Raw genomic sequence first — 17,120 nt, forward strand, 5'->3', positions numbered from 1 at the left:
ACAGGCCAGGACGGGAACGCCGCGCGGGAGGCGGCGCAGGCTCCGGCGGCGCCGGCTCCGGGCCGGGTTTTCCCCGAAGCCTTCGGCGGCGGCGCTGCCGAGCCGAAAGAGGCTGAGGGCTTGCCGCCGCCGCGGTCGTTCTCTCCCCTCCTCCTTTGTGAGGGGAAGGGAGCGAGTCCATTCCACGGCCTGCGCCCGCTCCGCGCTCCACTCCGGGTTTTTCGGGCGGCCGCGACGGCGCTGGGTAAAATGGCAGTGCTGAGCCTCGTGTCGGAGTGAGGGGGACTCGGAGGAGAGTGGGGCGCTGTAGCCGCTCAGTCCCGCCGCCCGCCCGCCTGCCCGCCTGCCCGCCCGCCCGCTCGCTAGCTCGCTCGCTCGCCCGCCCGCCGCCGCGCAGCAGCCTCGGCCCGAGCCGCGGCCGGGGAGGCGAGGCAGGGCGCCCGCCAGAGCCGCGCTCCTACTCTGCCTCCCGGCGCCCCGTCCGCTGCCGCGCGCCCTCCAGCCCGCCCGTCCCGGGTCCCCCCTCCCCCCTGCTCCCTCCCTCCCTTCCCGCCCCCTCCCCCTCGCCTCCCTCCCTCCCTCCCTCCTCCTTTCTCCGGCAGCAGAAAGCGGAGAGTCACAGCGGGGCCAGGCCCTGGGGAGCGGAGCCTCCACCGCCCCCCTCATTCCCAGGCAAGGGCTTGGGGGGAATGAGCCGGGAGAGCCGGGTCCCGAGCCTACAGAGCCGGGAGCAGCTGAGCCGCCGGCGCCTCGGCTGCCGCCGCCGCCGCCTCCTCCTCCGCCGCCGCCGCCAGCCCGGAGCCTGAGCCGGCGGGGCGGGGGGGAGAGGAGCGAGCGCAGCGCAGCAGCGGAGCCCCGCGAGGCCCGCCCGGGCGGGTGGGGAGGGCAGCCCGGGGGACTCGGCCCCGGGGCGGGGTGGGAGGGGGGGAGAAGACGAAGACAGGGCCGGGTCTCTCCGCGGACGAGACAGCGGGGATCATGGCCGCGCAGGTCGCCCCCGCCGCCGCCAGCAGCCTGGGCAACCCGCCGCCGCCGCCCTCGGAGCTGAAGAAAGCCGAGCAGCAGCAGCAGCAGCAGCGGGAGGAGGCGGGGGGCGAGGCGGCGGCGGCAGCGGCCGAGCGCGGGGAAATGAAGGCAGCCGCCGGGCAGGAAAGCGAGGGCCCCGCCGTGGGGCCGCCGCAGCCGCTGGGAAAGGAGCTGCAGGACGGGGCCGAGAGCAATGGGGGTGGCGGCGGCGGCGTTGGAGGAGCCGGCGGCGGCGGCGGCGGGCCCGGCGCGGAGCCGGACCTGAAGAACTCGAACGGGAACGCGGGCCCTAGGCCCGCCCTGAACAATAACCTCCCGGAGCCGCCCGGCGGCGGCGGCGGCGGCAACAGCGACGGGGTGGGGGCGCCTCCTCACTCAGCTGCGGCCGCCCTGCCGCCCCCCGCCTACGGCTTCGGGCCACCCTACGGCCGGAGCCCGTCTGCCGTCGCCGCCGCCGCGGCCGCCGTCTTCCACCAACAACATGGCGGACAACAAAGCCCTGGCCTGGCAGCGCTGCAGAGCGGCGGCGGCGGGGGCCTGGAGCCCTACGCCGGGCCCCAGCAGAACTCGCACGACCACGGCTTCCCCAACCACCAGTACAACTCCTACTACCCCAACCGCAGCGCCTACCCCCCGCCCCCCCAGGCCTACGCGCTGAGCTCCCCGAGAGGTGGCACTCCGGGCTCCGGCGCGGCGGCCGCCGGCTCCAAGCCGCCTCCCTCCTCCAGCGCCTCTGCCTCCTCGTCGTCTTCGTCCTTCGCTCAGCAGCGCTTCGGGGCCATGGGGGGAGGCGGCCCCTCAGCGGCCGGCGGGGGAACTCCCCAGCCCACCGCCACCCCCACCCTCAACCAACTGCTCACGTCGCCCAGCTCGGCCCGGGGCTACCAGGGCTACCCCGGGGGCGACTACGGCGGCGGGCCCCAGGACGGGGGCGCGGGCAAGGGCCCGGCGGACATGGCCTCGCAGTGCTGGGGGGCTGCGGCGGCGGCGGCGGCGGCGGCAGCGGCCGCCTCGGGAGGGGCCCAACAAAGGAGCCACCACGCGCCCATGAGCCCCGGGAGCAGCGGCGGCGGGGGGCAGCCGCTCGCCCGGACCCCTCAGGTACACAGCTGAGTGGGGAGGGGGCTGGGGCGAGTGGGGCCGGGGGGTAGGGGTGGCGGCCTCGGGGAGCAGGCCTCGGCCATGGGCTCCCTTCAGGCCTGGGCCCCCACTGCCGGGGAGCTGCCATTGTCTGGCTCTTCTCTCTTAAAATGGCTGCCTGTCTGCCTTCCTCTCCTTCCCTCGATTAGCCTTTGTGTGGGGCTTCTCCGGAGGTGTCTGTCCGGTTTGTCCCTCTCGGCTCGTCCTTTCGAACTCTGGGGGTCTTCCGGGGGGTGCGGAGCAAAGTGGGCCTGGAAGGGCCAGGCCCGGGCGAGGGGGTGCTGGGGGTCCAGGGTAGGGGTGTAGGCTGTGTCAGGAACGCGGGAGAAAGAAGCAACGTTTTCTTGCTCACCTGCCGCTCCTCTGTCCCCCTTGCCTTCCTCTAGGCCCCTAAAATGTGCTTTTAAAGAGTGGCCCCTAGGGCTCGGGGGACTTGGGGGAGAGCTGGGGCCTGCTCGGGGGCAGCTTGAGGCCGACCGTGGTTCGCCCTGGGCCGCCCGGGCCGCCTCTTGTCTTTGGCTCAGCCGGCCCAGTGGCCTGGGCTTCTCTGGAAGTGCTGGTAAACAGCTGAGTGATTGGAGTAGTAAGTGCAGATTGCTTTGGTTTGGGATTTGAATTATGGAGGTAAAATCCTTCTGTCAAAGCCAGGAGACAGTTGGTCTTAGGTTGACATCCTATCTGTGATCTGATTGGCTCCCCATCTTCTGCTCTTGGCCATTTATAATTGCCTCTGATGTAATGGTACAACAATCCTGATGAGCTCATAAACTTTTACACTCTGCTTTTCTGCCAGTGATAACCCAAACCATCGCTGCCACTATCCTCCTTTTATTCCGGAGCTGAAATTGGCTGTGACCTTGAGGAGGGAGGTTTAAGCAGCAATACTGTATCAGCAGGAGCAGAGCCCCAGACAGGCTGCCCTTGTTACATTGTGCCTGAAACAAAAGAGGAGGCGATGGCATTTTGCTTGTACCTTGGATTTATTTTGCTTGTTATGTTTTATGCAGTCTGAAATAGATTCTGTGTTGTTGGAACAGTAGCTGGGCTTTTCTCTACAATGGGTTTGCTGTTTGTTTTGGTTTTGTGACTTTCCTGATGGTATAAATGAGTTCTTTGATGGCCCTGAGGATACATTTGTCTTGAGTAATTTTTGACACTGTTCCACTTTACAGGACTGAAATTATTTTACTGAATGGCAAATGTGAGGATCTGTGGGGGAAGAAGATGGGTTTTGTTAATATTTTTGCTTAGAGCTTTCTGACAGAATTTGATATTAGGATCAAGACTTCCCTTTTAAGCAAGTCTTGCGTCTTTCTTTGTTTACATGTTGAATCTTGTTAACACTTTTCTTTTGTTAGTTGAACTTTGGAGAGAAGAACTAAATTGAAAGAGATGCTGATGTCTTCCAGATTTAGAGAGGGATTGTCTCCTAAAAGTCCTTTTTTATGAAATTTATGACTTATTCCTGGAATATTGTTTTGTCAGCAATCTTTTTAGGGCTTTAGAATCGAGATTGGCCAGTATTTTTCTTTGTATTTTAAGTTGTGTACCTCTTTTCTTTTTTCCCTTTTATCTTTCAGGGTGTAAAGATATGACCTACAATGCCACTTATGATGGCCACTTTTTGGTACCTTTTCTTACAATCTGTTTGATTTTACTTTGCTTTCCTCTTCCTTGGTGCTTTGGGAAGGACGTGATATTTCCACAGAGGGGAGTGATGTCCTCTGATCCCCGTTCCCAGCAGCTGTACCTTTGTGCTGGGTTGTGTTCATGGGACAGTGATTTCCCACATTCCCCCTCATTTTACAACTACTTTTGTACTCTTCTGTTGCGCTGGGAACTCTGAAAATAGCCGTGGAAGGCAGCGCTCCTGCGACGCTACGATCTTGTCCAGTGGTCTTCATCTCTGAGAATAGGGGCATACTGAATTTTTTCCTGCTGTCTCGAGGATAAGTTCTGTCTTAGAAGACAGTGTGCACAGCCTCTCCAGTCACTCTGTGATGTATGTCTGCTTTTCCTCGCTTTGTTTTGACTAAGAAATTTTCCTTTCTTGAACTATTAGAAGAAATAATCAGGGCTGGGTGTCAAGGTTTATTAAAAACTGAGTTTTATTTTGTGTCAGTCTTGTGTACCTCAGGATGTTCGGGAACTTACAATGTTTATGTAGCTTAGGTTGATTTTGAACTCCTGTCTCTGCCTCCCAAGTGCTAGGATTACAGGCGGGAACTATGTTTTATTTATTTTTAAATCAACTTTGGTAGTACAGTAATTTCTGATTTTGGTCATTAAATAATTGAGCATTCCCTATCTAGGTAGTGGCTATATGTTCTGTGCAGGAGACATGATAAAAATGTAGGTTCAGCCCTTGGTTAGAATCCTGAGTCTGTTGCTGTTGGATGGATTTTTTTTTCTTCTTAACTCTTCTTTGATCACACCAGGTCCCAGCACTCAGAAAATAAATTTTCTGTTCAGTTTCATTTCAGTTCTGAGATGCAGGGAATGAGCTGGAGAACGGTGGCTTGTGGTCGAGATAGTACAGCTCCAGGTGTGCAGTCTGGGGGCTGCAGGGGGTTTCCTTGGGAGAAACCTCTCATGCCCTTTGGAGTCTCTTGGCTTTGAACTCAAGCAAGGACAACTTTGACCTCTTGATCCTCTTGTTTCCACCCCGAAGTTGTGGGATCTATATATGCATGTGTCACCAGGCTTATTCTATTTTTGTAGATTTTAAAACTTTTATGTGAATGTGATTGTGCACCTACATGAATTATGTGTACCAGATGTATACAGGTGCCAGACGTGACTATGTGTCTGAACTGGAGTTACAGACAGTTGTGAGCTGTCTGTGGGTGCTGGGAATCGAACCCAGGTCCCCTGCAAGATCAGTAAGTGTTCTTAACTGCTGAGCCATCATCTGTCTCTACAGCTCTAGGCCAGGTTTTTAATGTAGAGCTGGGGGGTTGAACCTAGGACTTCATACATGCTAGGTAAGCACTCTGACAACTGAGCTATATCGCTAGTCCCTGAGTATTTTTAAGGAAGGTCATTCCTTTCCCCAACCCAGTCATAGTTTAGCTTAGGTGTGGTAGGTCTTGGGAGACAGAAGTAGGTGGAATTCTGTGAGTTCCAGGTCAGCCTGGTCTGCATAGAATGTTCTAGGCTGGTCAGGGCTGTACAATGAGAGATCCTGTCTCAAAAAAAAGCAAAACAACAAAAGAGTATTTTTTTCCTAGCACATGGTTAAGTAAGGTGATGATGTTATTTGACTTTGGTTTTAAGAAATAAAGATTAGTACGTGTTTTTCATAGGGACTAGCACCAGCACAACAAAGTTTTCCTTCATCCTTTTTAATAACCAGTAGCATGTTTCATATGGGACTGACAGTAGAGTTTTAGGTTGCCTGAGGGAGTTAGTTTATGTTAAGATCTTTACTTAGGTCGCTTTTAGCAGTATATCTTGAGTATACTAGTCTATTATATATAAAAAGTGAAATATAGCTTGGTGTGGTGGCTCATGTATTTATGAGGTGGAAAGGGATCGGGAGTTTGAGGCCAGCTTGATCCACAGAGACTCCGATTACCAAACCAAGCAGAGCTAAAGTGAATAGTTCTGGATTTGACTGTAGAAGCAAGGCTGTTAGTTTCTGCTGGACACTAATATTCCAGACTTCTGGGAAACATAAGGGAATCCTGGATTTATCAGGATATGTGACAGATACCTGTTTTGGCTGGGATACAGAACAAGTGAGGGTTCTCTCTTAGAAGGGGCCAGGAAAACCACACAGAGAAGATCCAGCGGTGGAGACTTCATCTCTCCCTGCTGTGGATGATGGTGGTTCGGGGACCTGGGGTAGTGGAGTGAGGAGAGAGGAGGCAGCAAGGTTGACTTCTTCTGTACGGATCTGAGTGAGGACTTTTCCCCTTCAGTTGAAGCCTCCCTCTGCTGTAGTCTGTTGGATCAGTTTATACAGGTGTGATGTCAGCCACACTAGGCGTTCATGCAGCAGCTGGGGAACTAGGCTAACAAAGTAATGGGCCAGGCCCTCTCTTGGCCCCACCCCCAAAGACTGTATTGATTGGCTTAAAATCTCTAAATTTTAGAAGCAATGGCAGCATGCAGATTTTTTTTTTTAAATGGTGTTCAAGAGCCAGGAATAGGAGTTGACTCCTGTTTCCCAAGCCTCACAAGACTGAGGCAGGAAGATCTTGAATTTAAGGCTAACCTAGGTTACATAGTGAATTCCAGGCCAGCCTGGACTACCATCCACAAGTGTATAATCCAGTAGGAGGCTGCTGGACCATGCGCATGTCCAATCCAATAGGAGGCTGAGGGACCACGCGATTTCTGTTTCTGGAGACAGGCAGAGCTACGTAGCAAGAAACTGTCTCACTACAAATAACCCGATAAAGCATATAGAATAAATTGATAAGTACCCTTCCAGTGAACTGTGGTTCCTGGGGCTCTGAAAGAGATTCAGAATCCACCTAGCTATCTTTGTTTGTTTGTTTGGTTTGCTTGTTTAGATTGGTCCTTAACTGCACACTGAGTTGTGTTGCCTAGTGGTGAAGGGTTAGAGAGTTTATAGCTCAAGAGTGAGGGAGGCTTAGGTTCCTCATGAAACTGACCCAGGGCAAGTCATTTGTATTTTTGGTTAAATGAAGCTAGCTGGTGCACCAAATAAGCTAAGCTTGCTTTATGTTGAAGCTAGTTGGTTTCTTTCATAGTCTTCCATAGTATATGTGTTCCTTTTTCAGCGGCACCCCCCACCCCTGCCAGGTGTGTGTGTGTGTGTGAGAGAGAGAGAGAAAGAGAAAGAGAGAAAGAGAGGGGGAGATCCTAGTGTCTGTCTGTGGAGCTTGGTTCCTGATGTGTAGTTCAGATTGACTTTCAAACTCTCAGTCTTCCTGGGAGTTAAGGTTTGGACCTGAATTTCAGTGGTGTTTTTAAGTTATCTTTCTTCCTGTAGGCTTAAGGAACTCAAGGTTTTTATCTGGGATTTTCAGGGACAAGCTCAAAGAAGTTGAGTGCTACAAAGAAAAAAACTTGTCTCAAAACTGTTAATCTGTTTGTCATTAGTCATTTCACCTGGCTGGAGGTTTTTGCAGCAGTTAAGGTAATGAAATATTAGGCAGACTTCATTAAAACTTGAAAATAGTGGCTTCAGGATCTCCAGGAGGCAAGTCACTGGTGTGGGATAGGAAGTGGATATTGATACAACTTAACATCAGCTCACTGCTTTGAGGAGGGTGGTTAGCGCAGGAGAAGTAGCATTTAGCTCTTGAGAGGCTCAGCAGTGGGGCAGGTCCGGGTCTGGTTTGGGCAGTTGGTTGTGATCTGAGTGCCTGGACTTGCCCTGTAAGTTTTGCTGAGAGAAACAAAGTTCCTGAGCTGGGAAGAGGAAAAACTAAGTGTTAGACTGTAAATTCTTTAGGTCGTTTGTCTTCCCTTACCCTGTTTAAGGAACTACATGGTGTGTCTTGCTGTAGTCCTGGAAGTGCTTTTCCCCCAACACACCTGAGTTTCTCTTCCTTTCCTTTTAGTAGTGTAGAAGTGTGGTTTCTGCAGATTGGAGCTGTGCTAGAGGGAAGCTTGCTTCTCTAGTGGAGGAAAAAAGGTAGAAGAAAAGGTGTTTGATTCTCGGCTTGACACAGCAGCTTCTGCCTCTGAAAGAGCCAAATGTTTCAGAGCTTTGTGTAAATACTTGCTGAGCTGTCAATATGTACCCAGGAGGTTTCTGTAGTAAGATGTAAACGGCTCTATAGAATGTTTGACAGGCAAATTAATAAACAGTTTTCAGGCAAAGATAATGCTAGTTGCCTCCTGAGGAATAAAAAATAACCCTGCTTAAAAAGGGATGGGGACGAAGACAGTGCTGTGGGGCAGCACAGACAGGATGGAGAAATGGGAGAGGTAGTTCTAATACCAAGTAGAAGATGCCACCCTGGAAGGGAACCTCTGTGGTTTGATTTCATGCTAAGTTGAAGACATAAAACCCTGTTAAAAGTCAGTTGCAGTTACGTAGAAAAAGCCGACAGAAGTTTGGAAAGAAAGCTCTAAGTTTCAGTAGTGAAATAAATGTGTTCCAAAAGCTTGGCTTAGGAGACTTTGAGTTAAAACCTTGTTCCTTTGGAAACGGATTTGTAGTTTGGCATGAGGTCTTGTTGGATTGGATCTACATTTCTAGAATACCAGAAAGGAGAAAGATACTGGAAGCTCAGTGTCAGCCTCACTCCCTCTCTTGTTGAGCTGTGCATTATAAACCTACTTAAGGCTAACCTGGTCTATAAAACCAGTTTTCAGGATAGCCAGGGCTACACAAAGAAAGCCTGTCTCAAGAACAAAACAAAACAAAAAAGAATCTGACTCAGTCGCCTTGTGAAATGGCCACAATAATTTGTCAGTTTCTTTTAAGACTAAAATCTCCAATCTAGGTATGGTGTCCCACATCTTTAATTCGAGAACTCTGGAGGCAGAGGCAGGTGGATCTCTCTGATTTTGAGGCCAGCCTGGTCTATATAGTGAGACCCTGTCTCACAACTACCATTATTACACCCAAACCCTCTTCTTAACCCCTTCCCCCCAAAAAAACCAACCTAAATTCACTGACTGATACCAGTTACTTCATAAGAAGTGGAGATCTTTTTTTTTTTTTTTTAAAGATTGGTGTTTCTGTGAGAACCTGTTTGATTTAGCTCAGATAATAGCAGGGAATATGAATGTAATTATGGCCCTGATGATAATTTTTAGGTTCAGCGCTGTTACAAAGGCTATCAGGTTGTTTTTTAAAGCAAAATTAAGAAAAAAGAAACTTAGATAATGCTGACTTTGGTTGCCTGTAGCTTTTCCCACTTCAGGTCAGAAGATCTGGAGACTCCAGTGGCCTGAGAAAAAGGGCACAAACACTTAACACTGACTAGATACTGGATAGGAAAGAATTTAAAAGAGAGGGCCAGGTGTGAGGTCTCTACTCTCATCAATTAGGGCTTGGGATTTGGAAGACTAGAGGCTTCCAAAATATTAACTTGCCCTTTATCCATAATGATTTTCCAATTTCATGGACTTTATAGAATTTAAACTGTACAGCCATTCCTGGACCTATAGTTTACCTTAGTGTCACAGTGACTTTGAGATGGCATACTAACCATAAAATTCCTGAAAGAATGGTTTCATCGTAGTACTGTTTCCTATGGCTGTGTTGGAATCTGCTAAGTTCTAGAACTGTTTGTGCATATATTTGTCGTAACTCTGCATTTGAAAGGTCTTGACAACTTCAGAGTTACGGATTCTGGACAGCCTGTAGTCATGGTAGTTCAGGTTTGGTTGGTAACCTGGACGACATTCTTTTTTGTTTTCCTGAGACAGGGTTTCTCTGTAGCTTTGGACCTGTCCTGGAACTCTCTCTGTAGGCCAGGCTGGCCTCAAACTCACAGAGATCCTCCTGCCTCTACCTCCCAAGTGCTGGGTTTAAAGGTGTACACCACCACTGCCTGACCTGGGCATTCTTAAAGTTAGCTGATGAAATAATACTAAGAAAATTAATAGTATTGTTGCATTTATTTGCGTGAGTAAATGTCATGTGTTTAGGTGCCAGAAGAGGAGGTTGGATCCTTTGGAGTTAGAGTTACAGGTGGGTAAGCCAGCCGAAGTGGGTGCTGGGAACAGAATTTGCATCCTCTGGCAGATCAGGAAGAATTCCTAACTACCCAGCCATTTCTCTAGTCATGAAGTACCTGTTTAGGACTCTTACATTGCTGTTATTTCTGAGGAGGTGGGAATTGTGCTCAAACTGAGTTGCTTTAGATCTTATAATATGGATGGATGGATGCAGTTTGCCATTGTCCGTTCAGAGAAATGGTCTTTAATATTGTTTATAGATTGACTTTGACCAAGAAACTCAATGCTACAAACATGATTATTCCTTATGGAGCCTCTGAAATTCAATGATTGTTATTTGTCTTACATACTTGTATTTGTCTTACATATTTGTCTTTGTGTGTGGACCTGGCACTTGTTAAGGACCATCAATGGATGCTTAATTGCCAAGTGTGAATTGTGTGTTCAATGTCAAACCACTACAATACAAAAAATGCTTCCTCCTGGAAGTGGATAGGTTAGTGTAGAATCTTTAAAAGTGAGTGTGTGTGTGTGTGTGTGTATAAAATTGCCACGGAGTGAGAGGTCAGAGGACAGCTTACCTTGTGGAGTTGATAAACCTCTTTCCATCTACCTTTACATAGAATGTGCATGGAGAGAGTGTGAGTGTGTGTGTGTGTGTGTGTGTGTGTGTGTGTGTGTGTGTGTGTAGTTTGTCAGACTTTCCATTGAACAAACAACTTGACCCACTATGCCATCTTTTCAGCCCTGCAAGTATGGAATCTTGAATACAGATTCTAATTTAGAAATATCTCTTCTAATTTCTCTTTTGCCTTGGGGCTTTTGCATTCTTGGAAAGTGAATTTTGAGCAGTCCAGCACTCATCATCATTGTTACCTGTCCTGGACAATAGGTGTGCAGGATCTGAAGATGAACTCCCTAAGCTCACATTTTATTGTAACCTCCTCCCCAACAAGGTTTCTCTGTCCTAGCTGTCCTGGAACTAACTAGCTTTTGTAGGCCAGGCTGGGCTCAAATTCATGGACCTGCTTGCTTCTGCCTCCCGAGATTAAAGGCGCCACCCAGCCCTACTTTATTGTATCTTTTAACTATTTACTTTCTGCAAGCATACCTGAGTGTATGTATGTGTTTCATGTTCTTGCCTGAGCCCACTGAGTTAAGAAGAGGGCATTGGAACCCCTGGGGCTGGAGTTATAGGTAGTAGTAAGTTGCTTTGTGCATTTTGGGAACTGACCCAGTCTTCTGCATTCTGCAGGAGCAGTAAGCACTTGTAATCATTGAGCCCCAGCCCCACATTTTACAAGTCAAGTTAGGGTAATCATTCACATCAGTCACTTTAACCGTTATTTATTTATTTATTTATTTATTTCTCTTAGTTTTTTTTGAAGCAGGATTTTTGTGCATTCCTGGCTGTCCTGGAATTTGGCTTTGTAGACCAGGCTGGTCTTGAACTCAGAGATCTACCTGCCTCTGCCTCCTGAGTGTTGGGATTAAATCCTGTACCACTACCACATAGCTGAGGAAAGTTTTGTTGATTTGTTTTTTAAATTGCATGTGAAGGAAATATTGGGGAGTTTTTGTTGGTCACTTGTGCATATTAGGGAGAGTGTCTTTGAACAGGTTGAGTTATTTCCCAGTGGCTTCTGCCTATTCTAGGGGCAGACTGGAATGAGAAGAAGCCTGATGCCAAGAATGCATTCCAGCAAGCTTCAGTGGGAAATTCCATCCCTAAATGTTGACTTAGTGTTGGTTATGGTGCATATTAGAAATCACCCAGTAATCCAGGACAGATTTTTGTTGTCCTCCAGGAAGTTATGTTGATACTAAATACTAAAGGGCTTTGGGTATTGGGCTGTGTGGTTTGAGGGCCCAGAGTGGACTGCTTGAATTGCCACCCCCATGAAGAGGAAGAGTTCTCCTCCCCTTGCATTTGGGTGTCCTTATGGCTTTGTTGCTTCTGTGTTCCCAAGTCTGCAATGTTAGATATTAAATTTCCTTTTCGTTTGGCACTGGCACATTCACGATTTTCTGTGGCTCATCACCAGCAGCCAAGATTTTTATGCTTTTCACTTTAAACTTAACTTTTAGCTTGCTTGTTTATCTCTGTTAAAAGGACCCCACCTCCACCCCCAAAGATCTAGCACCAGTGTGATTGCAGCAGGGGAGTGTGAGGGGTCGGTGTGATATCACTTATTTAAAAAGCCCATTTGTCATGTGCTTGTTTTTGTTTTGCCTCCTTTTTTTCCTTGAGCGCACAGCGTGCTCGGGATCTTTCCCAGCAAGAGTCTGGTATACTTTGATTTTAAGAACAATATGAATTTGGCTGTGTGGTAGAGGACTAAAAACGGCATTGTTTGGGGTACATTCTTTTGGAGCTTCTACCCAGTGATATCCCTTCTCTGGAGTGGACATTACAGCTTTCTTCAGTCCTTAGCAAACAGGTTACCTAGGTAGAAATGCTGGTGATTGGTTGCTGTTTTGCCCGTGTCTTTTTTGGCAAATACAAATGGCTTTCTATCTGCCCTTTGGACAGCATTCTGTTCTGATCCTGAGGCTGTGGAATTCACAGGCTGGTCCCACATTAGTCTAGAGCCTGAAACTCTTGTTTGCTTTTGTTTTTCCGAGACAGGGTTTCTCTGTGTAGCCTTAACTGTCCTGGGAACTCACTCTGTAGACCAAGCTGAACTCAAAGTCAGAGATCTGCCTGTCTCTGCCTCTCCAGTGCTGGGATTAAAGGTGCCTGCCACCACCACCCAATAAGCCTGAAACTTTTTTATCATCCAGTTTAGATGACTTGTGCTTTGGCTTCCAACTTTTACCTGTTTAGGAATCCAGGCTGCCAAAGAAAACTATATCATTTATAATGGATTTAGGGAACAATTTGTCCAAAACATTGCTCAGAGCCAGGCATCTTTAATGAGATCTAACTTTGAAGTAGCATCTAGCATGCTTGGATTGAGTGTCCAGGACAGCTACTGTGTGTGCACTGTGGACCTAGTGTGTGCTGAGTAAACATTGTGTTTGATTCTCAGTAATTTCTTCATCAAAATCTTGGAAGAGGCAGATTTTGTTATTCCTCTTGGCTTCCAGTCATAGAAATAGAACTATAAAACGTCCTCTAGGGATCGTAGTTTAAGGGGAATCAAGGTTTGTCAGAGCCATAGCTTTTGATTACTGTGACACTATACCTAGATGTTGTCCCTGTCCATTTTTTCCATTTAAAGTAATTATTCTGGGTTTCTTATAAGTGGACATGACACTTGATTTATTGCTGTCTTGCAGTTCCTGGGAAGAGAACTGGTCCTTTGAGCCGTTATCAGGAGACACCTTTGAGACTGGGGATTTGGGTTCTTAAGATAGAATTTAGAGAATAATTATTTTTCAGAAACTTGGAGTTCCAGTTAGAGAGGAGGGCATTACTGTATTTATCTGCCGCCTGGGTAAAGGGAACACACATGTTAAGTGCATATACAGTTTCATAGGAGAGTCGGAGAGTCAGCCCTAAGTCCAGTTTTAAATTTTCTTTAGCCCGTGAGACTTTAGATTAGCTATTTCTCTTCTCTGTATTCTAAACCACACGATGAAAGAAAACGTAACTTTGTAGGCTGTAATATGAACCAAAGATGAGTAAAAGTACTATTAGGTTATGGAAATTATTTTTTGAAAAGATTTCTTTTTGCTGGGCGGTGGTGGCACACACCTTTAATCCTAGGACTTGGGAGGCAGAGGCAGGCGGATTTGAAGCCACCCTGGTTTACAGAGAGTTTGTTCTAGGACAGCCAGGGCTACACAGAGAAACCCTGTCTCAAAAACAAAAAGAAACAAACAACCCACCCCAAAATCTTTTTCCTGTGTATGCACAGTGAGTGGGTGCAGATGTGTGGCAGTGCACACGGAGGTCAGAGAGCCACTTTGTGATGCGGATCCTCAGTTGTTAGGCCTGCACGGCCAGAAACTCAACTCAGTGAAGCTTCTTGCTGCAGCCTTTTTCTTTTGAGGCAGGGTCTTATCTTATTACATAGCACCAGCTGCCTTGTGGAAGCCTCCTGAGGGTCATGTCACCATACCTGCCTGGTTTGAGAGACTACCTGGGTGGCCTTGTTTAGAAATTGAAACCCTGAGTCCAGAACTTCACATGTGCTGTGATAAGTTCTTTAGGTTGTCCTGGTTGGTGGACACTCAAACTTGAAAAGTGGTGCATTATGCATCTACACTCAGCTCAGCTTCAGGGCATATCTGAATTGCCTGAGGTGCTTCTAATTATACTGTAGATGGGTGTTTCAGATACATCTGTCTTCTATGATGAAAGTGTTACTGGATAGAGAAAAGGCTGTAAAAGTGCTTGAAGTTGTGTTAGAAAGCCTCATGGGCTACTAAATAACAAAACCCTGTAGATTCTGTGGCCTAAGCCATGTGTCGTTCATTTCTCACAGTTCTGAAGTCTAGAGGTGCAAGGTGAAGATGTCAGCAGATTTGATTCTAGGTGAAGTCTCTTGCTTGTGGTCTTTTTTTCTGATTTTTCAAGACAGGGTTTCCTCTGTGTAGTCCTGGCTGTTCTGTAGCTCACTCTGTAGACCAGGCTGGCCTCAAACCTTGCTTGTGTGGTCTTAGCATCTTCTCACTAGGGCCTCCAATGCCATTGAAAAGTGCTAATCCACTGGGTCGTGGTGGCACAGGCAGAGACAGGTGGATCTTTGTGAGTTTGAGGCCAGCCTGGTTTACAAAGTGAATTCTAGGACTGTTACATAGAGAAAACCTGTCTTGGGGGGGGGGGACAAAAAAAAAACAAAGAAAAGTGGGGGGAGTGCTAATCCCTGTATGGGGATCTACCATTGTGATCCAAGCTAAATCCAATTGCTGGCCAAGGCCCCACTCTCTAAAACCATCCCATTAGGGGTGAGGACTTCAGCATAGGCATTTTAGCCCAACATTCCAAACATTTAGCCCATGTACACAATAGATGGATCATCTCCTGTTCAGTGGTGATGACCTCTATTGGGATGGCACCCATATTCTGTTTATTTACAACTGGCCTCTTGCTGGTTTTCCTAGTTCTGCATGACACCTCATGGCAATAATATGTATCTGTGGTGTTGGGAGTTGGAGGAAGGTAAAAAAGACTATTTCTGGGTATGTCTTATAGTCTCCAAATATGACCAATTTAGTGCTTACCTAATCTCAATACTTGGGAAATGGAAGGAGGCAAAAAGATCAGGAGTTCAAATATAGGCTCAGCTACATGAGATCCTGCCCCCCCCCAAAAAAAAAGCATCAGTATTTCAACTCTAGTTAAATGCCTTGTTCCTTCTGCCTGTGATGGCTCCCTGATCTGAGACCAGAAATGTGATTCTCTATGTAACTTCTCTCTCTTCCTCATGCCCAACTCTAATGACCAGCTTAAGTTTTTTTCCTTGTGTCCCTTTTGAAGTTCTAGCAAAGTAGAATCCTAGCAAGTTATCCCAACATTGAAGTGGGTCAGCTCTGTCTGAGGAGTGGATGATTGAGCTGAGACCTGTCTCCAGTTATATAGAGTTCTTCTTATTCAAGATTGTCCTTGACGGTGTAATGGAAATAGCGAAAATGGTCAGTCAGTAAACATTTAACAGTTCAAGTACCCAGTGGAGAGCCAGTGTTGTAATTCATGTGTGCTTTCTAAAACCTCAAGTAGGCCTGGTAGTTGTGGTGTACACTTTAATCCCAGCTCTTGGGAGATAGAGGCTGGTGGATATGGGCGAGTTCGAGGCCAGCCTGGTCTACAAAGTGAATTTCAGGGCAGCCACCGTGGTTACACAGAAGCTGTCTAAGACAGACAATCTCAAGTGGAATTTATATGTCCTTTCCCCTAGAAACCAGTATATTGCAGACCACGTTCTTGCCGCCTGAGACCCACCCAGGACAGGAGGCTGACAGTGTGACCTGTGAACTGACGCTTGTCTATATAGAGGAATACTTTTAATAGGGAGTTCTGTGTTGTACAGATGTGTTTCTAACTCATTTTCTCATTCTCCTGCTTTTGGCTTTATTCCTTTACACCCTTCCAATGCCTTTCATTCCTTCATTTGCCGTCTAATGTAGTAGAATATAAAGCACACAGACGAGATGCTCCAGGAACTTTACCATGCTAGAGTTGGTACAAAGCTTGGAGTTGCAGGTAGTACCACTTCTACTACAACATTTCTGAGAAAACTCTAGTGTCTTACAACTTACCTCTGTTTCAAAGGTCTGGATAATTAAAGACAGGAGCCACTTTTGTCTAATAAGCGGGAGTTTCTAAATGGTTTAGCACTTTGTTCCTCATGTTATTGTTTCTTTGTCTAGAGAACAATCTTAGCCTCCCTACTTTTTGGGGGTCAGTTGGCACAGGACAGCTTTGTAACATTCCTGTTTTTCTTTCACTTTCTGATTCTTGTCCTTGCACTTCCTAGTGCAACTTGGAATTAACTTCTCTAAAACCCCGACAGAGAAGCCTCTGGTGACTAGTAGTGGTTTAAAATAAAATATGATTGAAGTAGTTGGGCTCACCTGCCCAGACACATACACTAAAGGGACATTCTTAGTGCTTTGAAATAAGATCATTTTTGAAGCGTGTATGAACCAGAGGAGGAGATGAAAGAGGATAAGATATTGGCTAAGTTTTCATGGTAGTTTAGTATGCCATTATCCATCTCAGCATGGTCAACTGGCCAGAGTGCAAAGAGGGAACACAGACAGTGTGCCTCAAAAAAGAGGTGGTGACTTTGGTCTCATGTGTTTCTGGTGAGAATCTTGAAGCTGAGCTGTGTGCACACGTTTTTTTTTTTTTTTTTAACAGTGGCTTAGCAGTGTGAGCAACATACTTTGGACACATTCAAAGGAAGTAGAGAGTTTGCGAGACTATATCATTACCAATCTGCAAATTGCTGGCCTTAAATCCTATGATTTGGGCACACCTGGAATAAGGCTGGCGGTAGGTAGCCTTGGATGTCCTGGAACTCACTCTGTATACCAGGCTGGTCTTGAACTCACAGAAATGTGCCTGCCTATGCCTCCCAAGTGCTGGGATTCAAGGCCTGCGCCACCACCTGGCTTGATTAGCTCTTCCTTAACTTCTGTAATTGTGTCTGTTGTATCAGTAGACTTGGGATGGGTCTTCATTGAAAAAATGGCTTTTTAGGGGAGTGGCCCAAGATACTTAAAACGGAGTGTGTTGCTGCTCTTGTCACAGTGCAGGACCTGCTGTACACGTCTGTGTGTGAATAAAGTCCCCTCTTCAGTGTTCTGCAGCTGCCTTTTTAGTGTAGAAGGAAAACTTGGCAAGAGAAAAAACTATGCACTAAGATTTAGGTTTTTTTTTTTTTTTTTTT

The 17,120-nt window shown here is 47.6% G+C and overlaps 1 protein-coding gene across 2 annotated transcripts in view; it reads left to right on the plus strand.

Moving 5' to 3' along the window:
- The first annotated feature begins 620 nt into the window (after positions 1 to 620).
- Positions 621 to 17,120, plus strand: part of Arid1a (AT-rich interaction domain 1A) — a 74,807-nt gene continuing 58,307 nt past the window's right edge. Inside the window, exon 1 of one of the 2 annotated variants that reach the window (XM_050149899.1) lies at positions 621 to 672. Coding sequence is in view for 1 of the 2 variants with exons in the window: in XM_050149893.1 (XP_050005850.1) it covers positions 979 to 2,127 (1,149 nt within the window). In the remaining variant the exon portion in view is untranslated. Of the gene's footprint in view, positions 673 to 853; positions 2,128 to 17,120 lie in introns of those variants that run through there. The other variant, XM_050149893.1, reaches the window with a different exon arrangement.

The sequence above is a fragment of the Alexandromys fortis genome, unplaced genomic scaffold (genome assembly GCF_014885135.2).
Source record: "Alexandromys fortis isolate MF-2015 unplaced genomic scaffold, M_Fortis_MF-2015_v1.1 scaffold_26, whole genome shotgun sequence".
In the NCBI taxonomy this organism is placed as follows: Eukaryota; Metazoa; Chordata; class Mammalia; order Rodentia; family Cricetidae; genus Alexandromys; species Alexandromys fortis.